Source organism: Dichotomopilus funicola (genome assembly GCF_033296635.1).
Source record: "Dichotomopilus funicola strain CBS 141.50 unplaced genomic scaffold C8A04scaffold_129, whole genome shotgun sequence".
NCBI classification, from domain to species: domain Eukaryota; kingdom Fungi; phylum Ascomycota; class Sordariomycetes; order Sordariales; family Chaetomiaceae; genus Dichotomopilus; species Dichotomopilus funicola.
The window spans coordinates 1-14441 of NW_026944150.1; the positions used below are offsets into that span (position 1 = coordinate 1).

The following is a 14441-nucleotide window of genomic DNA, read 5'->3' on the forward strand; positions in this document are numbered from 1 at the left end:
GCAAGGATCCGCATCAGACACCGGATGCGACGCCGACTAGAGCAAGGGCGGCTGTGGGTAGTGGCACTTCTGCCGAGCAGGAATCGCGGCCGACAACAGCAGAGTCGACCTCGGGGCAATCCGTTGCTCCTGCTCCCAATGGCGAAGGGCAAAGGGTCAAAAAGATCAAGATTGTCGCCTCGTCTGGGCAACAGTTTCTCGAGGGACCCAAGAGCAGCAGCCTGTCCCCGTCCAAGAAACGGCCCACCATTGTTCTCAAGAATTCTCCTACAAAGACAAAGATCGAGGAACGCCAGTCTGACCCGGACGAGGCTGACGACGAGTCGGAAGGTGAAGCGGAAGGGGAAGCCGAAAAGGAACGCGAAGTCGAAGAGGAAGAAGCACAAGAGGACAACGACAAGGAAAAGACCCACGACAGCATCACCGCCAAATCACCCCCTGCCCAAGTCGTTGTCGTCAACAACCAGCAGAAGGACAACGACCAAGTTGATAACCCCGCAGAGGAAGAGGCTACCTCGGACATCGGCTCCACGCTCGACTACGACGGTTACACCTCGTCCGATTCCATCAGCGGCGACCGGCTAATGGAGAACGACTGGCAACTCAACCAAGTCCGCACACGCTCCAAGGGCACCAACCCGCGTGTCACGCAGTACTGGCACTGGGTTAAAGACGAGAACCAGCACCCGTACCCACGCCGACCATCGTCCAAGTCCAAGCACCGCCGCGCGCATCACCACGAGGACAACGGCCCGAACCAGCGTGTGGTCATCGAGCACCAGGTCCTCGAGGACGTGGGACCCATCAAGTGGTCCGTCTTCAAGAAGCCGTGTAACTTCCATCTGAAACTGGCCGATATCGAGGAGGTGTCTCACGCTCCCGGTTCTACCAAGGTGGTAGTGACGCATAAGAAGGGCAAAGACGGGCGTGATGTGGGGCCGCGCGGGGATGTGATGGCGCAGTTTAGGCGGGATCGGACCAAGAGGCGGTTTTTAAGGTTTTTGGTTCGGGAGATGGGGATAAGGGTTGTTGCGAGGAGTGTGTAAGTTTCTTCTTTCTTTTACGTTTCTTAAATCTCTTTGGGTTAGGGGCCTGGTTCGAATCCTGATCGGTTGCTAACGGATTACACAGTGAGGCGATAGAAGCGACTTGGAACTCTATCGATCCCGAGATACTTCCTGGGCCGGATTCGGATTAATAATAACAAAACACGTCATAACACAAGGCGGATTTGGAAGGTTTAGGAAAACTGCGTTGGTCTAATCAGACATTGGAGGGGAGAGCTGCGGAAGGCCAGTATAGTCCGGCCCTGGGACCAATTCTCCTTTGTCACGTTCGTTTTTATGGAGGTTGATCAACTCATTACGGCGTTGGATTTAGGACATCGCATTGCGCTCGTTTTTATACCGCATTTTCTTTTTGTACTGCTGTTATTTTATTTGTTCTAGTTCCGTCAGGGCATGGTCGTGGGCTATTAGAAAGGGGAGGGGGGGGTCATTTGTGAGTTTAGACTGAGAATTTATAGGATATGCATGAGCATTGCCTTGCATTGTCTTCCCTATATCCTATGTCCTACGTTGTGGTGTGTGCTACGTTACCCTCATAGAGGTGTCCCGAGTTAAATCCATTGCGAGCAATGGAGTGGTAATTATTCCCCTGATGTGTCCGTGTTCGTTGCTACACGGTTTCGTTCAGGAGACAAGCCGCTATAAACCAGCCCTCCAGGGTGACCTGTGTCTCGGTGGCTTGGGGGACGTGGGGGAAAAGATAAAGGCGGTGTGCCCCTCCAGCGGCAGAATCCCGGCAAACCGCCAAAATTTAAAGTGGGGTACTCCACATTCACCATGACGGCGGGCTTCGAAGACCTGCGAGCGAGAAAGCCGACTGCGATAACCGACAATTCCTTTCATTAGTTTCCCGGGATTGACGTCGCCCACCCAAGATGTTGTACGAGACAATTGGCATTGTGAGTAACCTTTGGGGATTTCTCGAAAGAAGCCAGCCGGAGGAGAGTACTAACGAGTTTGATCGCAGGTTCGCCCGAACAGTATCCACGAGGTCAAAGAGTACGCACGCCGACGACCCCTTCCGCCGCCCCCTCTCAGCTTTTCCTTTCTCTTGAGTTCTACAATCTTGTCAAAAACGCAAAACCCACTAACCCTTATACCACACACAAACAGACTCGTCCTCGCGGCCGGCCAAACCATCCTCCGCCAGGGCGGCGTAATCCGCGACGTCGCGAACTGGGGCATCTTCCACCTGCCACGCACCGTCTCTCTACACCAGACCCGCTACTCGAAGGGCCACTACTTTGTTCTGCGCTACGACGCCAGCGTGGCTACCCACCAGGCCGTCACCAGCACGCTACGGCTCGACCCGCGGGTGATTCGCTCCGGTGGGGTGAAGTTGGGGGATGGGAAGCTCGCGACGTTGAGCAAATTTGGGAGGATTAAGTGGGATGAGATGGAGTGAGTGGGTGGTGTTGTTTGGGAACATATGGGTGATATCTTCGGCGCACTGGGGTGTTTCGGGAAGGAATGGAGGAGATTGAAGAGGGGGATTCAAGGGTCATGGAGGGGTGGATGGGAGGAGCGGTAACGGCAAAGGAAACCAGTTTGGGCGACTCCGGTGGCATGTTGACGAAGAATACCGACGTCCGTTATGACGACGCGTCTATGCTATCGGTGTTTCGACAAAAGCGGGCTCTGCGAAGGACCGAGACACAGATGTACGATCATAGCCGTACATGTACGATAGCGTGGAGCTGCTACGACGACGAACGACGAACGACGTACGCGGCCCGGTGCGATAGCGCGGGAGAGATGATAAATGTATCAAAACAAACACTGACACTATACCACCCAACGATTCTCGGTCATGCTGAGCTCTGTAATGTGCTGCTACGCCCAACTTGATGATGCACATTTGCCTCCTGCCCCCTTAACCGCCATCAAAATCATGCCCCTTGACAAACCCTCCAATCCCAATCTTCAATAGAAGACCCATCTCAGCTTTAACGTTATCTCGGTTCCATTTCCCATCAAAACCCAAAACCACCCCCAAATACCACCTCACATCCCATGACCCAACCTAACCCAACCCAGCATGCCAATACCGCGTATACCAATCACGGTAAGTAAAGTGAAACACCCTCCCTCACCTCGCCTCACCTCCACGACACCGGCCCGACTCCTACCCCAACGTTGACCCGGTTTCGTGTTCTCTCGCAATCCCATTTGCCAGGCCCAGTCAGCGTGGTAGCATACCATACCGTATCATACATCGTTTACTCATGCATCCCCACATATTCCCGTGTCGAGAAACCGACCGACCGGCCGCCCGCCCACCTACCCGTCCTTGCCGTCTAGCGCCCGCCCGCCTACTCGGTGCCAGTGGTAACTTTGCCGGGCATACCCCTGGCGACAGGCGTAACGTGGTATGTGGAATTGGCCGACCACGACAACCAACGAACATACCATCAGAGCCGTCCATCGTGAGGAAAACACCGACCCTGATCTGGCCGTTGGTGCCTTCTTGAGGGAGCAGAGAACGGTATTACCTGGTAGCTCGGCATGGAGCGAGTCCCAGCCAGCTCTTCAAGGGTTGCAACAATGAAGGCCGCTGAAGGGGAGCAAGGAGAAGATGTAATCTGGGGGAGGGGGCACATATCAAATTCCCACGATGTCTTTGGCAGGGAAGCAGCATTGTATGGGTGTAATCTTGTGTATGTGTGTATGCAAGCCAGGAATGCTGAGCAATTCCTATCAACACAGGCAGAAAGCTGAGGATATGGTGCTAACTATCCACTTTGTGGCACCCGCTTCCACTTCGCAAACCTTGGTCCTGCCGTATCATGCGGTGTCACGCCCAAACCAAGCCACGCTATGCCCCCTAACTCCCTGATTCACGGAATCTACGACAACCCTTGTACCAAGGTGTTGTCTACTCGGTCCCCGTTGCTACTACGCCCTTCTCGCGACACCACAGGACAAACTCATCGATCAGCCCTGGCCACGCTTGCTCCTCAGACCAGAACCCTAGGGTCTCATCCTTCATCGTCTTTGCCGCAAACAGCCGAGTCTGAGTCCACAGATCCTTACTAACGGTCCGCTTGTATTCGATCTCCTCCTCGCCGTCCTCGCCAGTCTTGACGACGCCGAACTTCTCCTTCAGATAAGTCGTCCATTGCACGAGCCAGTCGACATTAGCGGAGCGCCACGGGTTGCTCGAGGGCTCGTACAGGCCCTCCCAGAACCCGACGGCCACGGCCATGCTGATGGCCTTTTGCGGTGGTTCGCGACCGACCTGGAAGGCGAAGTCGTAGAGGACCTTGAAGTAATCCGAGTCGGTGACGGCTTTGATGATGCGGTCGCGCACAATGCGGCGCTGGGCCGTGATGTCGGTCTCGGTGGGGCTGTGGCTGTCGAGGATGGCGTGGGTCCAGCCGTCGACGAAACCGGATCGGGTGATGGTGCCGATGGCTTCGGCGCGGACGATTTCCAAGACCACAAAGAGTTCGTAGCTGGCCATGTTGACGCCGAGCTCTTCGATGTAAGCCATGGACAACTCAGCGCCAATTTCGGGGATGGGTTCCGAGCTCTGAGCCCGCTCGTCACCTGTGGTTTGCAGATTAGTGTTATGTAACAAAGCCCAGGCTGAAGGGCTTTCTTTGGGAATGAGCATACTCGGAATGAGCTCGTTGAAAAAGCTGTCTAGCTCGGACCGGATCCCGGCCTCCGCACGGTTGGTAGGATGGCCTTGGGTGTCATTGTAGTACCTACGCTCAGCAGATTCTCGTTAGTTACAACCCGCCAGACGCCGAAACAAAACCGATATGGCGAGCACGCCAGGATCCAAAAGTAAACAGTAGAAAGGGGAAATGCCAAAGCAATTAGGGGCCGGACCTTGCCGCCCCCTGGGCCTTTTTCTTTGTTCTCCAGCCCTTGGGCGTTGCTGACTTGGTCGACTTCTGCTTGGTAGCTCTGGGCATGTTGAAGTCGTGTGGTGTTGAAGTCTCGGAATCTGACCCGGCTGCGGACTTCCCCAACGCCATAACCTTCACACGTTCTCGTATTGGGAGTTTAGAATCCGTCGGCGCCGGTGATGGTGCTGATGGTGAACTCTGCACGGCAACCAAGGTAGCATCACTGCTATCCGTTTCCGTCGACCTTTCCACTCGGGGCGGAGATGGGGGGCTTTGTTTTGGTTTGGGAAAGAACGAGCGAAGGAAGTTCCGCATGGTGGCGGCAGGAAGGAGCGATGCACACTTTCGTTGCAGGGTTGGACCAGAAAGAAGGGACGAATAGTTTGGTCAGGAGACCCCAAGGCAGGAATACAAAATCCGAGATGTGCGTATGTCAACACAGAGATGAAATAATGACCGGACAAAGCCTAGTATGACGAACAACCGCTCTCACCACGGGAGCAAGCGATTAAAACAGGCAGAACATGGCTCCACTGGAGACCCTTTTTTTTATGTATGTTCGACAAAGCGAAACAAAGCGATCCTCTCGTTCAACCCAAACAGGGCGGTTTACAGAAGAAAAGGATGCAGCACTGCCCAGGCGTGCACACGCAAAACGATAACGATGGGAGAAAACAACAAAGTGTTTGCCGGGCCTGGCCCACCCCGGATCGTCGTGCTATATGAGACGTGGTGTTGCAATGCCGATCTCAGATTCCAGAACGCCTCGACGGCATTTCTTCGGCCGACGACACGCGCCCGTCCGCCCATACAATATACCCGCCAGCGAGATGGCCACTCGGGAGAAAACGTGGGGGGAGAGCGAGGGATGGAGATGGAGACGTCGAAGGAACGAGGCGGGTGGTGGGAAATAGGAAACAGGTACCCGGAGTACCGGAAACAGACTTCGGGAAAAAACAAAACCAAAAAGTACCAACTTACTGGTTTAACGCAGCATCCAGGTTGTAATTACTGTTTCTCAAGTACTTTCGGTTCCCAATTCCCGTCAGCATCTGCCCGCTGCACTGCACTGGGCTGAGTGTTATTGCATACAAGGGCGCAAGGATCGCAGAGGCCCATCGGTATCGGGCCGAAAGAGACCGCGAGCCCAGCCAGGAAACCTCCGCGTGCCTATCGATCGGTGACACTCGGCGCGGCGGCTCTTAGGATGCGGATAGCCGCGCCGATGGGGGGACTGACGGGGCAAAGGAAGAAAGGAAGGGGGAAAAAAGAAAAAAAGAGATAAGGGGAGCGGGTTATAAACCTACCGCGTTCGCGCTCTCCTTGGTCGCCTTGGTCACCGCCATGAACTGCTCGCCCACCTGAGTCCTCCTCGTCGATGTTGACGGCATTGTGGAATGAGGAGGGAGGGAGGATACGACGGTAACAGGGTTCCAAAATTTAGATGCGCTCCAATCGCTGATCCAAGCAAATCCGTCCGCGGGGCAGCGCAAAGGTATTTAATCTGTTGAGGAGGAGGTTTTGCGCAGCTCGCTCCGTGGGAAGTCGAACGCAGGTTGTGGAGGTGCTCGCGTCGTCTCGCGCAGCGCTCGGAAACCCAAAGGCCTGGGCAGTTCTTCCCCCGCCCTTGGTCGATGTCGTGTGTGTCTGTCGCTTCGTCGCGGGATCCGTTACCGTGGGGTGAGTGCCGTTCGCGAGGCCCTCCGTCGTCGGGTCCTTTTGCTTCCTAGGGATATTTACAGTCGAGTCGAAGTCGGGTAGGAGGGCGAGTTTGTTGGTGCGGCGTTTCGCGCTTTTTCGGGTTGCTGCTTGGAAGCTTGGAGCCTTGGAGGGGCAGCAAGGCGCTGCGAGCTTCAGGCGTCTGAGTGCCTGCCAAGAAAAATTGCAAGCCCCCTGCTCGAATGAGGGGCACCGCGACAGAAATGGGGTCGAATCGGGTCGCAAGACACGCGATAGCGCAAAGATGCAAGACTGGAGATTGGAATCAGGTTGTCCCGCGCGGGGTTCGCAGAGCTGCCCCAAAGTTCTGAGGCAGGTATGGTGCTGCGAACGGGCCCCGAGGAACGAGAAGGGTTGTGAACACCTTGGAACAGTACTTGAGGTACCCTGCGAGCAAGACAGCTGGAGCTCGATACCGCCGAACCTGAAGCTTGGGGATCATCAGATGGGAATTTTGGAAGCGCTGTCGTCGGTCTCAAGCCTTCTCTTCTTTTTTACTAGAAACTAGTGACCGACCTGCAGGCTCGCTAATTTGGTCGGTTCGTTAGGGCAGTGTCCAAAACGAGAGTCAAAGCTCCGCAGCCAACAACAGTTAGTCGGATACCTTAACAAGTTCCGCGCAAGGCTGAAAAAACGTCATGGCGGGGGTCCCAACGGCCGGGCCGCCAGGCCGGGAAGAAGACTGCAGCCATTCCAACCTTGGCATCGCGTTGTATCCCGTAAGGTAGGTAAGTTGAGGCCAGATGGCCTAAAAGGACACGAAGACATTGGGAATCCTAGGTACGTAGGAAGAATACACTAGCAGAAAGCCCCCTAAGGGACACAGGGTATCGCAATTACAACTCCTCCGGCTATCTCCTTCTCTGCTATGATGCATAGTATACGTGGTATGGAAATAAGAGAGGAACAGAAAAGTGACAGGACGGGGGGAACGCCACTCCATGATGGTATGATGTAGAACAGCATGATAACAAGAAAGGTAAAACAAGAAAGGGGTAAAAGAAAAAGCGACATTTGTACCACACCAACGCGAGACAACACTTATCCATCCAGTCATTATAACCCGCGCAGTACACGGGAAGAGGAAAGCAATCCTAGTGTACCTGCCCTTCAACCCCGGGGCCCCCTTTCCACGACCCCCTTCGCACAGCCTTCGCCACTCAATCTCCCGCTGTGCCCGGAAGGTTGGTTAGTCTCCCAACGGCATCCCCTCCAGCCCATCCAACAACCTCCTCCAGTTATCCGCCAGCATCTCGGCATACTTGACACGCTCCTGTGCCCAGTCCTGATTCCACCGCGAGACGTTGTACTGCGTGTGCTGGAAGTAGCTGAGCTCGTCGCGCAGGCACTCCTTGACAAACACCGACCGGTTGTGCTGGTTGACGATGGATTCTTTGTCCTGTTGTGCAGTGGGGTCAGTATGTGGCCCTCCGTTGGGACAGAGGTAGTACAAAGAGAGTCGTAAAAAAGAGAGAAAAAGAAAAAAAAGCTAACCTTGATAATGGCCTCGACAACTTTCTCCACCTCGCCCGGTTTAACCAGCCCCTCGGGCTTCGCCCGTAACCCCGTCAGCTTGGTCTCGTTCGCCGCAATCCGCTTCTCCAAGTACGGAATATTATCCTTATCCAAGCGATCCCGGCGATCAAACAGGTCCCGCAAGCTCACGAGCGCGTCTCGCTGGCGCTTCAAGTCTTCCAACACACCGGCCTCCCACGCACGCGATTCATCCTCCATTAGGCTCTGCGCGGTTCGTAGGTGCCGGCTCATGGCTTCCAGCCCGTCATTGAGCAGCGGCACGTCGTTGGTATCAGTGGCGTATGTGTCTGCGCTGGTTTCTGTGAGAGAGACCAGCGAGAGCGCCACGCGCGCGTGATCGGCCGCAACGCCTTCGGTGCGTTTGACTAGCCGGTCCATGAGGTTGCAAACAGTGATGTACAGCTCGGCGCTGCGGCGGACACCGGCGCGGGTGCGGCTAAAGAGGTCCTCGAGGGTAGGCGGGAGGGAATCCTCGAGACCGGGAGGTAGGGGCCGGCCGGCGAATTCGTCTTGGACGGAGATGGTGGCTTGTTTGCGCCAGACCGAGAGTTCCTAGTACATTGTCAGCATGAGCTACGCAGAGGCAAATTGGGGGTAGACAACATACTGTGGGAACGGTCAAGAACATAATGACCAGTTGCTCCTGATTCATAACCGGGTGCCGAACAAGGGCATTAAGGAACCTGGCCAGCCCACGACGCCGTTTCTCTATAAACGCGCCGTCGTTGGAGAGGTGGTTACCATTCACTGCATGGCCAGTCAGCATAATTCCCCATTACCATTGATAATAGACACGCACCAGCAACTCTCTTCGGCGGCAACAGCGGCAGCACCCTGAATGGATACCGCTTGTGCAGACAATCCAGCAACCACACAAAATCGCTATACCGCCGCACCACCTTGCTTCCCCGCCTCGCGCTCGTGACCTCATAGTTGTGGTGCTGGAAAAGGAAGACGCCTTCCTTCTCCGGCATCAACGTCACCACCACATGTTCCTGCAGGGCTGCGCCCGTCCGGCCCCCACCACCAATGGTCCTGTTGTTGAGTGCCGGTGTCGGAGGGGGAATCCCGGCTGTGTCCGGAGCAGATGGTGCGCTGCCCCCCAGTCCGCCGAAAGGGGCGGCTGGGTTCGGGGATTGTTCACCAAACCCGCCAGCCGGCGCAGTGTTCCCATCAAGAAATCCCCAGTTGTTTGGGGGCTCCGTGACCGACCCAGGCGCAGATGGTGGGACGCTCGTGGTGAAGGTGGAAGTGGTTCGACGGGGTAAAGTCCCCTGGGTACTACTCCCAAAGGAGGTCCCATTCACAACGCTGGTCGATGCCGGTCGCTCCGGGACATTCGAGCGCGGCGGCTCAGGCCCATGGTTATGGTTCCTGTGCAGATCGGGTGTATTCCACGGGTCGTCCTGGTATTCCATCGAGGGCTGCTTTCGGGCGCTGCGCTGGCGGGCTGGAGATTCTGGCTCGGGAACTCGCGGGGGTGTAGCAGGTCGTTGAGGGGGTTTGGCACCCAATTCATCGATATGCGGAAGGGGTGGTGTGGGTTTGTTGACGATCCCATGGAGCTCAGGCTGCGGCAGATCTGGAGTTTGGACAATACGTCAGTCTGTTGTCGATTACAGATTGAGGCCGACCCTATCCAGGCATGCGCAAATGTGCGCTGAGGCCGGGTAAGACGATTCGGAAAGTCGGTGGTTGGGCTCAGATATCACAGAAGCTTCGGTTGATCATGCAGTGATGTATCGCCGGTGCATCACCCAACACCCCGGGTATTCGGGGCAATGAACGAAACGCAGAGTGCGTTGCACAAGCGGGGCATGAGAAAAAAAAGAGAGAGAAAGAAGAGGGTTGGACGCATGTTTACTCACCCCGGCGCCGCTCGTCTACCCCATCCAGACTAACCCCCTCGCCCTCCTGCGCAAGGCCAATCAGCGCCAGCAGCACATTGAATTGGTTCCTGTCCAGCGACAGCTCCTCCTGTTCGTCGCTTTCGGCACCTGGCGCAACAATCCCCATGATGCGCGCCTGGTCGTCCGCGCCGAGCTTCGCAGCCGCCAGCGTCCTCGCTACACCCCCATTCGAGATGCGCCCTGCGCCGGCGCGCCCATCCTCCTCGGCCGCGACGGCGTCAAAAGCGTCGATGTAGCTAGGCGGCACCTCGGACGCGGGCAGCAAACTGCGGAGCACATCGGCGCGGGTCTGTTGCTTGCGCGGCGGGGGCATGTCCCAGGGGGAGTCGGAGCCATTGTTATCATCGTCGGCGAAAAGCGCGGTGGTGGTCGACCGGGTCATGGGCGGTTCGTCTTCGAAAAGCGACGATCGGCTGTTGCCGAATTGATTGCTGGACGAGTGCAGGTCGGGCGACTCGTCCGACGGTGAGCTGCCGAAGAGCGACATCTTCAAGAACAATTAGGAGAACTAGGAGAAGGGAGCGTTGTTGATTGATGGTGCAGCAAAGGTGAGAGGCGCTTGTTGAGCAAGATGATCGCCGCGCAAGTCCCCGACTCGCGCGATGCAGCGGGGGATTGACAGGCGGCCGTTCCTAGAAATCAACTGCGCTCCGAGTCGATGTGCTCGTGGAAACCAAACCAAAATACAAGAGGGAATCGCAACAGAAAACTAGTCAACCCAAGGCAATGATTCCAGAGCTTTATCAACTCATTGGGTAAGAGCGCAACTCGAAAACGTCCAGGGAACCGGCGTCGTGGGGCTGTCGTCAGCACAGGAGGCGAAACAATCCGAGGGGTTGGAGAAGGCGCTGTGGGAGAGAGAGCTGCAAGCCGAACAGGGGTAGCTCAGTTGGGGAAATGGGGCGCAACAGTCGCTCAGCCACAGCATCTGCACGTTGCACTAGCCACATATCGAATTGACAGTCCCAAACAACTCGAGCAGCCTACAAATCATGTCATACATTCGAATGTACACTTCAAATCCAGCGTATTGTACACGGTCACCGCTCAATTCCGGCCGATGCCCCGTCTAAAACAACGTCACCACCTCCTCCCCGCTCTTCTGCACCTTCCGCCTCACCGGGGTAGGCGCAGTCCCAGGTACCTTAAAGTACAGACTTGGCGACTCGCCCGGCTTGAGCTTATGGCTCAGGTACCCACGGTGTGCTGGATCACGGTAGTACTCAATATCCTCACGGCCAGTCGGGTCGGGCAGGCGATAGTAGTGTTTCCCCTGCAGTTGGAGTCTGGCCACCTCCTCTTCCACATGTTCGGCGCCCACGGGCAAGGGAGTTCCCGAGTTGAGACTCGTGCCGTTCACAAGCCGCCTTATCGACTCCTTCGTGTAGAACCGCGTTACAATCTTGCCGCCGGCCGCCTCAACGGCCTGGATAGCCGATGCCGAAGCCCGCGAGACCATGATATCAATGGGGTTTTTGAGAGTCGCGCCGCCACGGGCGAGGAGCTTGATACCATCCTTGATGTCACGGCCGATGACTCCGGAACGGATGATTTCGCGCGGGGTAATAGGCTTCGTGATGTCGATACGGCCCGTGTCGATCCAGGCCTGGAGGCGGTCGATGTTGAGTTCCATCATCTCCGGGGCACGGCTGGTTCTTGTCAGCAACAATTTCAAGCACAATAGTCCCCCAAAGGGGACAAAACCACAATGCAGAGGGTGCCCTACTGGTTGACAAAACCCTTCATGCCATGCTTGACGATAAGCGGTGTTTGACCACCTTGGAACCACGGGTTCACTTTCGAGCGCGCCTTGGTACCCTTCTGACCGCGACCGGATGTCTTGCCGTATCCAGACGACGGACCACGGCCCTTTCGAATGCGCTTGTTGTAGGCGCCCCTGTTGTCGGACAGACTCGCGAGAATCGAGGCGTTGCGGGTTTGTTGCGTCTGAGGGGTGATCGGGCGTTGGCTCTGCACCGACAATGCAGCGAAGAGCGAGACCAGCCCGACGGGCCGTGACCCTGCGGACACCTCAATTGATGCCGCGCAGCATCGAGCCGCTTGGGCGAGCGGCAATCGTGGTGGCATATCGGGTGGTGTGGTGGATTTGGCGGCGACAGCTGCGACTGCGCTCCATCAAAAATTGGTTCGTGATGGTCCCTCGCTGGTTGCGGGGCGTGGGCCAAAACTTGGCTGACTCAGCATATACTGTACCTCGTATCAGATACGTAAGTTACCCGGTAACGATCATGAAAGTTGTTTTCCAAAACCAATCAGTGTCTCCCATCACAACACCGTTGTCTTTTGTCTTTTATTTTCTGGTTCTAGGTCTAGCTTGTCTGGTAATAGTGTTTAGGTGTAATTCTTGGTCATGAAACATGGCTGCGCTACTCCCCTCAAATCTACAACTCTAAACCATGAAAAGCTCAGGAAAATATTAGAAATGAATCCGGAAAATTAATAGTTCGCACCACAATGTTATTGCTGCTGGGTGTGTCACGAGCTTGGATGTGGAATCCCTTCATCAATAGCTGCTGATGGATTCAACTGAGACAACACGAAGGGCAATGGTTGAGACCTTTTGCGTAGCTCGTCGTCTCTCGGGACCCTGCTTTACGATACTTAAGTTGTCCGAGTTTAAATCAAAGTCGGCGAACAATGAGGCTTAACGTTCCATTCGGCCAACGCCAGCAGACCTACAACCGCAGTATGGAGGTACACAGAGACTTTACGCTTATATCGCACGTTGAATCATTCTTATAATCATGAAAGAAGTAAAGCTAATTTGGTCCAGTCCGACCAAAGTGTAGGCATAGATTAATTAACGAATCAGAAAAGGCGAGGGAAGTGGCAGAAATCAGCAAAATGTCAGAACTGACAAATTTGGGGGCTTCATACTTCTCACGAGTATGACTAGTTTTGTTCTGAGCATGAAAACATGGTAATTCCTCGGACATTTCCGACAATGGTTGCGAATTCATGGGATCGTCGGACTCTGTCCGAAATTTTGTTCGTAACAACACTTGGTCACCGAGGAGCGGGGGCGGCTGTTGGAAAGCATACACCATTAGATCAGTCTACAAGTTACCTAGCACCTTGGCTAGAGACGCGATGCAAATCTTCAAGTTCTCATCGATAGGTTGACAGCTGCGGGCGTCGAGAAAATAGGCAAGGCTCAACGCTACCACCGCAAAGAACAGGAATGTAGCACACGAGCAACAGCCGATTTTCCGTTTTCTCCCATCGATCGTAGGTATAATTGCCGCAGTTAATGCCTTGGCGGTGCAAAACGTCGACCGAGCCGAGAGCTTGCCTCTGCCTTGGCTGCAGTGACCGACATCGAACATAGTATGTGACCACGTGCTCTCGACCCGAACTGAGCAGACCGGAGACCCGGCACAGGGTCAAGAGGCGAGAAAATCCTGCCGGGGCCACCGAGTGAGCCGCCCAACTGTGGCCAAACGTTGGACTGCATAAGGTTCCGCAGCTGAGGCCCAGGCATTTTGGTCCCTGAGGCTTGGGACTGCCGTGGCGAGCAAACTTGGCTTGGGTTAGGTCCGCCTCGGCATGGGGGGCGTTATGTCTGCCGGGGTCACCATGTGTCATTCTTTTTCTATCCTTAGCACTAGTGGAAACACTAGCCATATGGGAGGAGCATAGCGGGAGACGCGAGAGAGTGTCGCGTGGGGTGGGGGAGAGGGGTTGTTGTCTTCTCTGTGCATGCGGCATCCCGCATGGACCTGACACCTACACTACACGTGTAGTCCTGGCATCAATACTATGTAACAACAGCGACAGCGTTGCAGTGTTGGAAGAGAAATTGGGACTAAAATATTGACACCTGACCAATAATGAATATGGACGGCACCGAGGTAACTCTCGCCTCGAGAGCTGAATTTTCCTTCGGTGGAAACCGAGCAGCCCGAGAGGCCAAATGCCCGCAGCCAGCCGCACCGCGGTACGGCCGCAGTTGGAGTTGTGGATGGGATGATGGATCAGAAGTCGACACCACCACAGCGCTTTGCCAACCCACGTGGGCCAAGGACAGCACCAGAAACAAGCAAATCCAAGCACTTTGGCAAAACTACCCAAGAAAACGGGACTTGGGTTGAATTTTGGTGCTTGGCGCCTTCCTCCGGGGGAATCGAAGTTCAATGGCGCGGCTACGCCAAGAGAGAGGCGTTCGGGGAAGGCACGATTACGATGTCGTGATTGGTCTCACAGGCGCTTGGCATCGCTTGGCTGGTAGCGGGCCGGTCAGCCAAGGGGGACAGACGCTCGGGCCATATAATAGGCGACGAATCAGAGCGTCCGTTTGCAGCACGTTTCACGTCCTTCCACCATGTCCTTCG

The 14441-nt window shown here is 55.5% G+C and overlaps 4 protein-coding genes across 4 annotated transcripts; 2 read left to right on the top strand and 2 right to left on the bottom strand.

Moving 5' to 3' along the window:
• Window positions 1–17: 17 nt before the first annotated feature.
• On the top strand, window positions 18–1198 carry C8A04DRAFT_33344 (uncharacterized protein; the record flags this gene model as incomplete). The annotated part of the gene is made up of 2 exons (XM_062782431.1): window positions 18–1042; window positions 1132–1198. Coding segments are annotated over 2 exons (1092 nt in total), but the record flags the coding sequence as incomplete, so codon positions are not given.
• Window positions 1199–1942: 744 nt separating this feature from the next.
• C8A04DRAFT_33345 (ribosomal protein S6) lies at window positions 1943–2472 on the top strand (the record flags this gene model as incomplete). Its single annotated transcript, XM_062782432.1, has 3 exons — window positions 1943–1966; window positions 2035–2066; window positions 2181–2472. 3 exons carry the CDS (start codon window positions 1943–1945, stop codon window positions 2470–2472), a joined length of 348 nt encoding a protein of 115 aa, XP_062632549.1.
• A 1470-nt stretch (window positions 2473–3942) lies between these two features.
• Window positions 3943–5239, bottom strand: C8A04DRAFT_40918 (Cullin binding-domain-containing protein; the record flags this gene model as incomplete). Its single annotated transcript, XM_062785106.1, has 4 exons — window positions 3943–4616; window positions 4686–4777; window positions 4905–5031; window positions 5065–5239. The coding sequence occupies 4 exons, from the start codon at window positions 5237–5239 to the stop codon at window positions 3943–3945; spliced, it is 1068 nt and encodes a 355-aa protein (XP_062632550.1).
• A 2593-nt stretch (window positions 5240–7832) lies between these two features.
• C8A04DRAFT_40919 (uncharacterized protein) lies at window positions 7833–12177 on the bottom strand (the record flags this gene model as incomplete). The annotated part of the gene is made up of 8 exons (XM_062785107.1): window positions 7833–8042; window positions 8138–8731; window positions 8787–8926; window positions 8979–9761; window positions 10048–10576; window positions 11174–11738; window positions 11816–12036; window positions 12067–12177. 8 exons carry the CDS (start codon window positions 12175–12177, stop codon window positions 7833–7835), a joined length of 3153 nt encoding a protein of 1050 aa, XP_062632551.1.
• Window positions 12178–14441: the final 2264 nt, after the last annotated feature.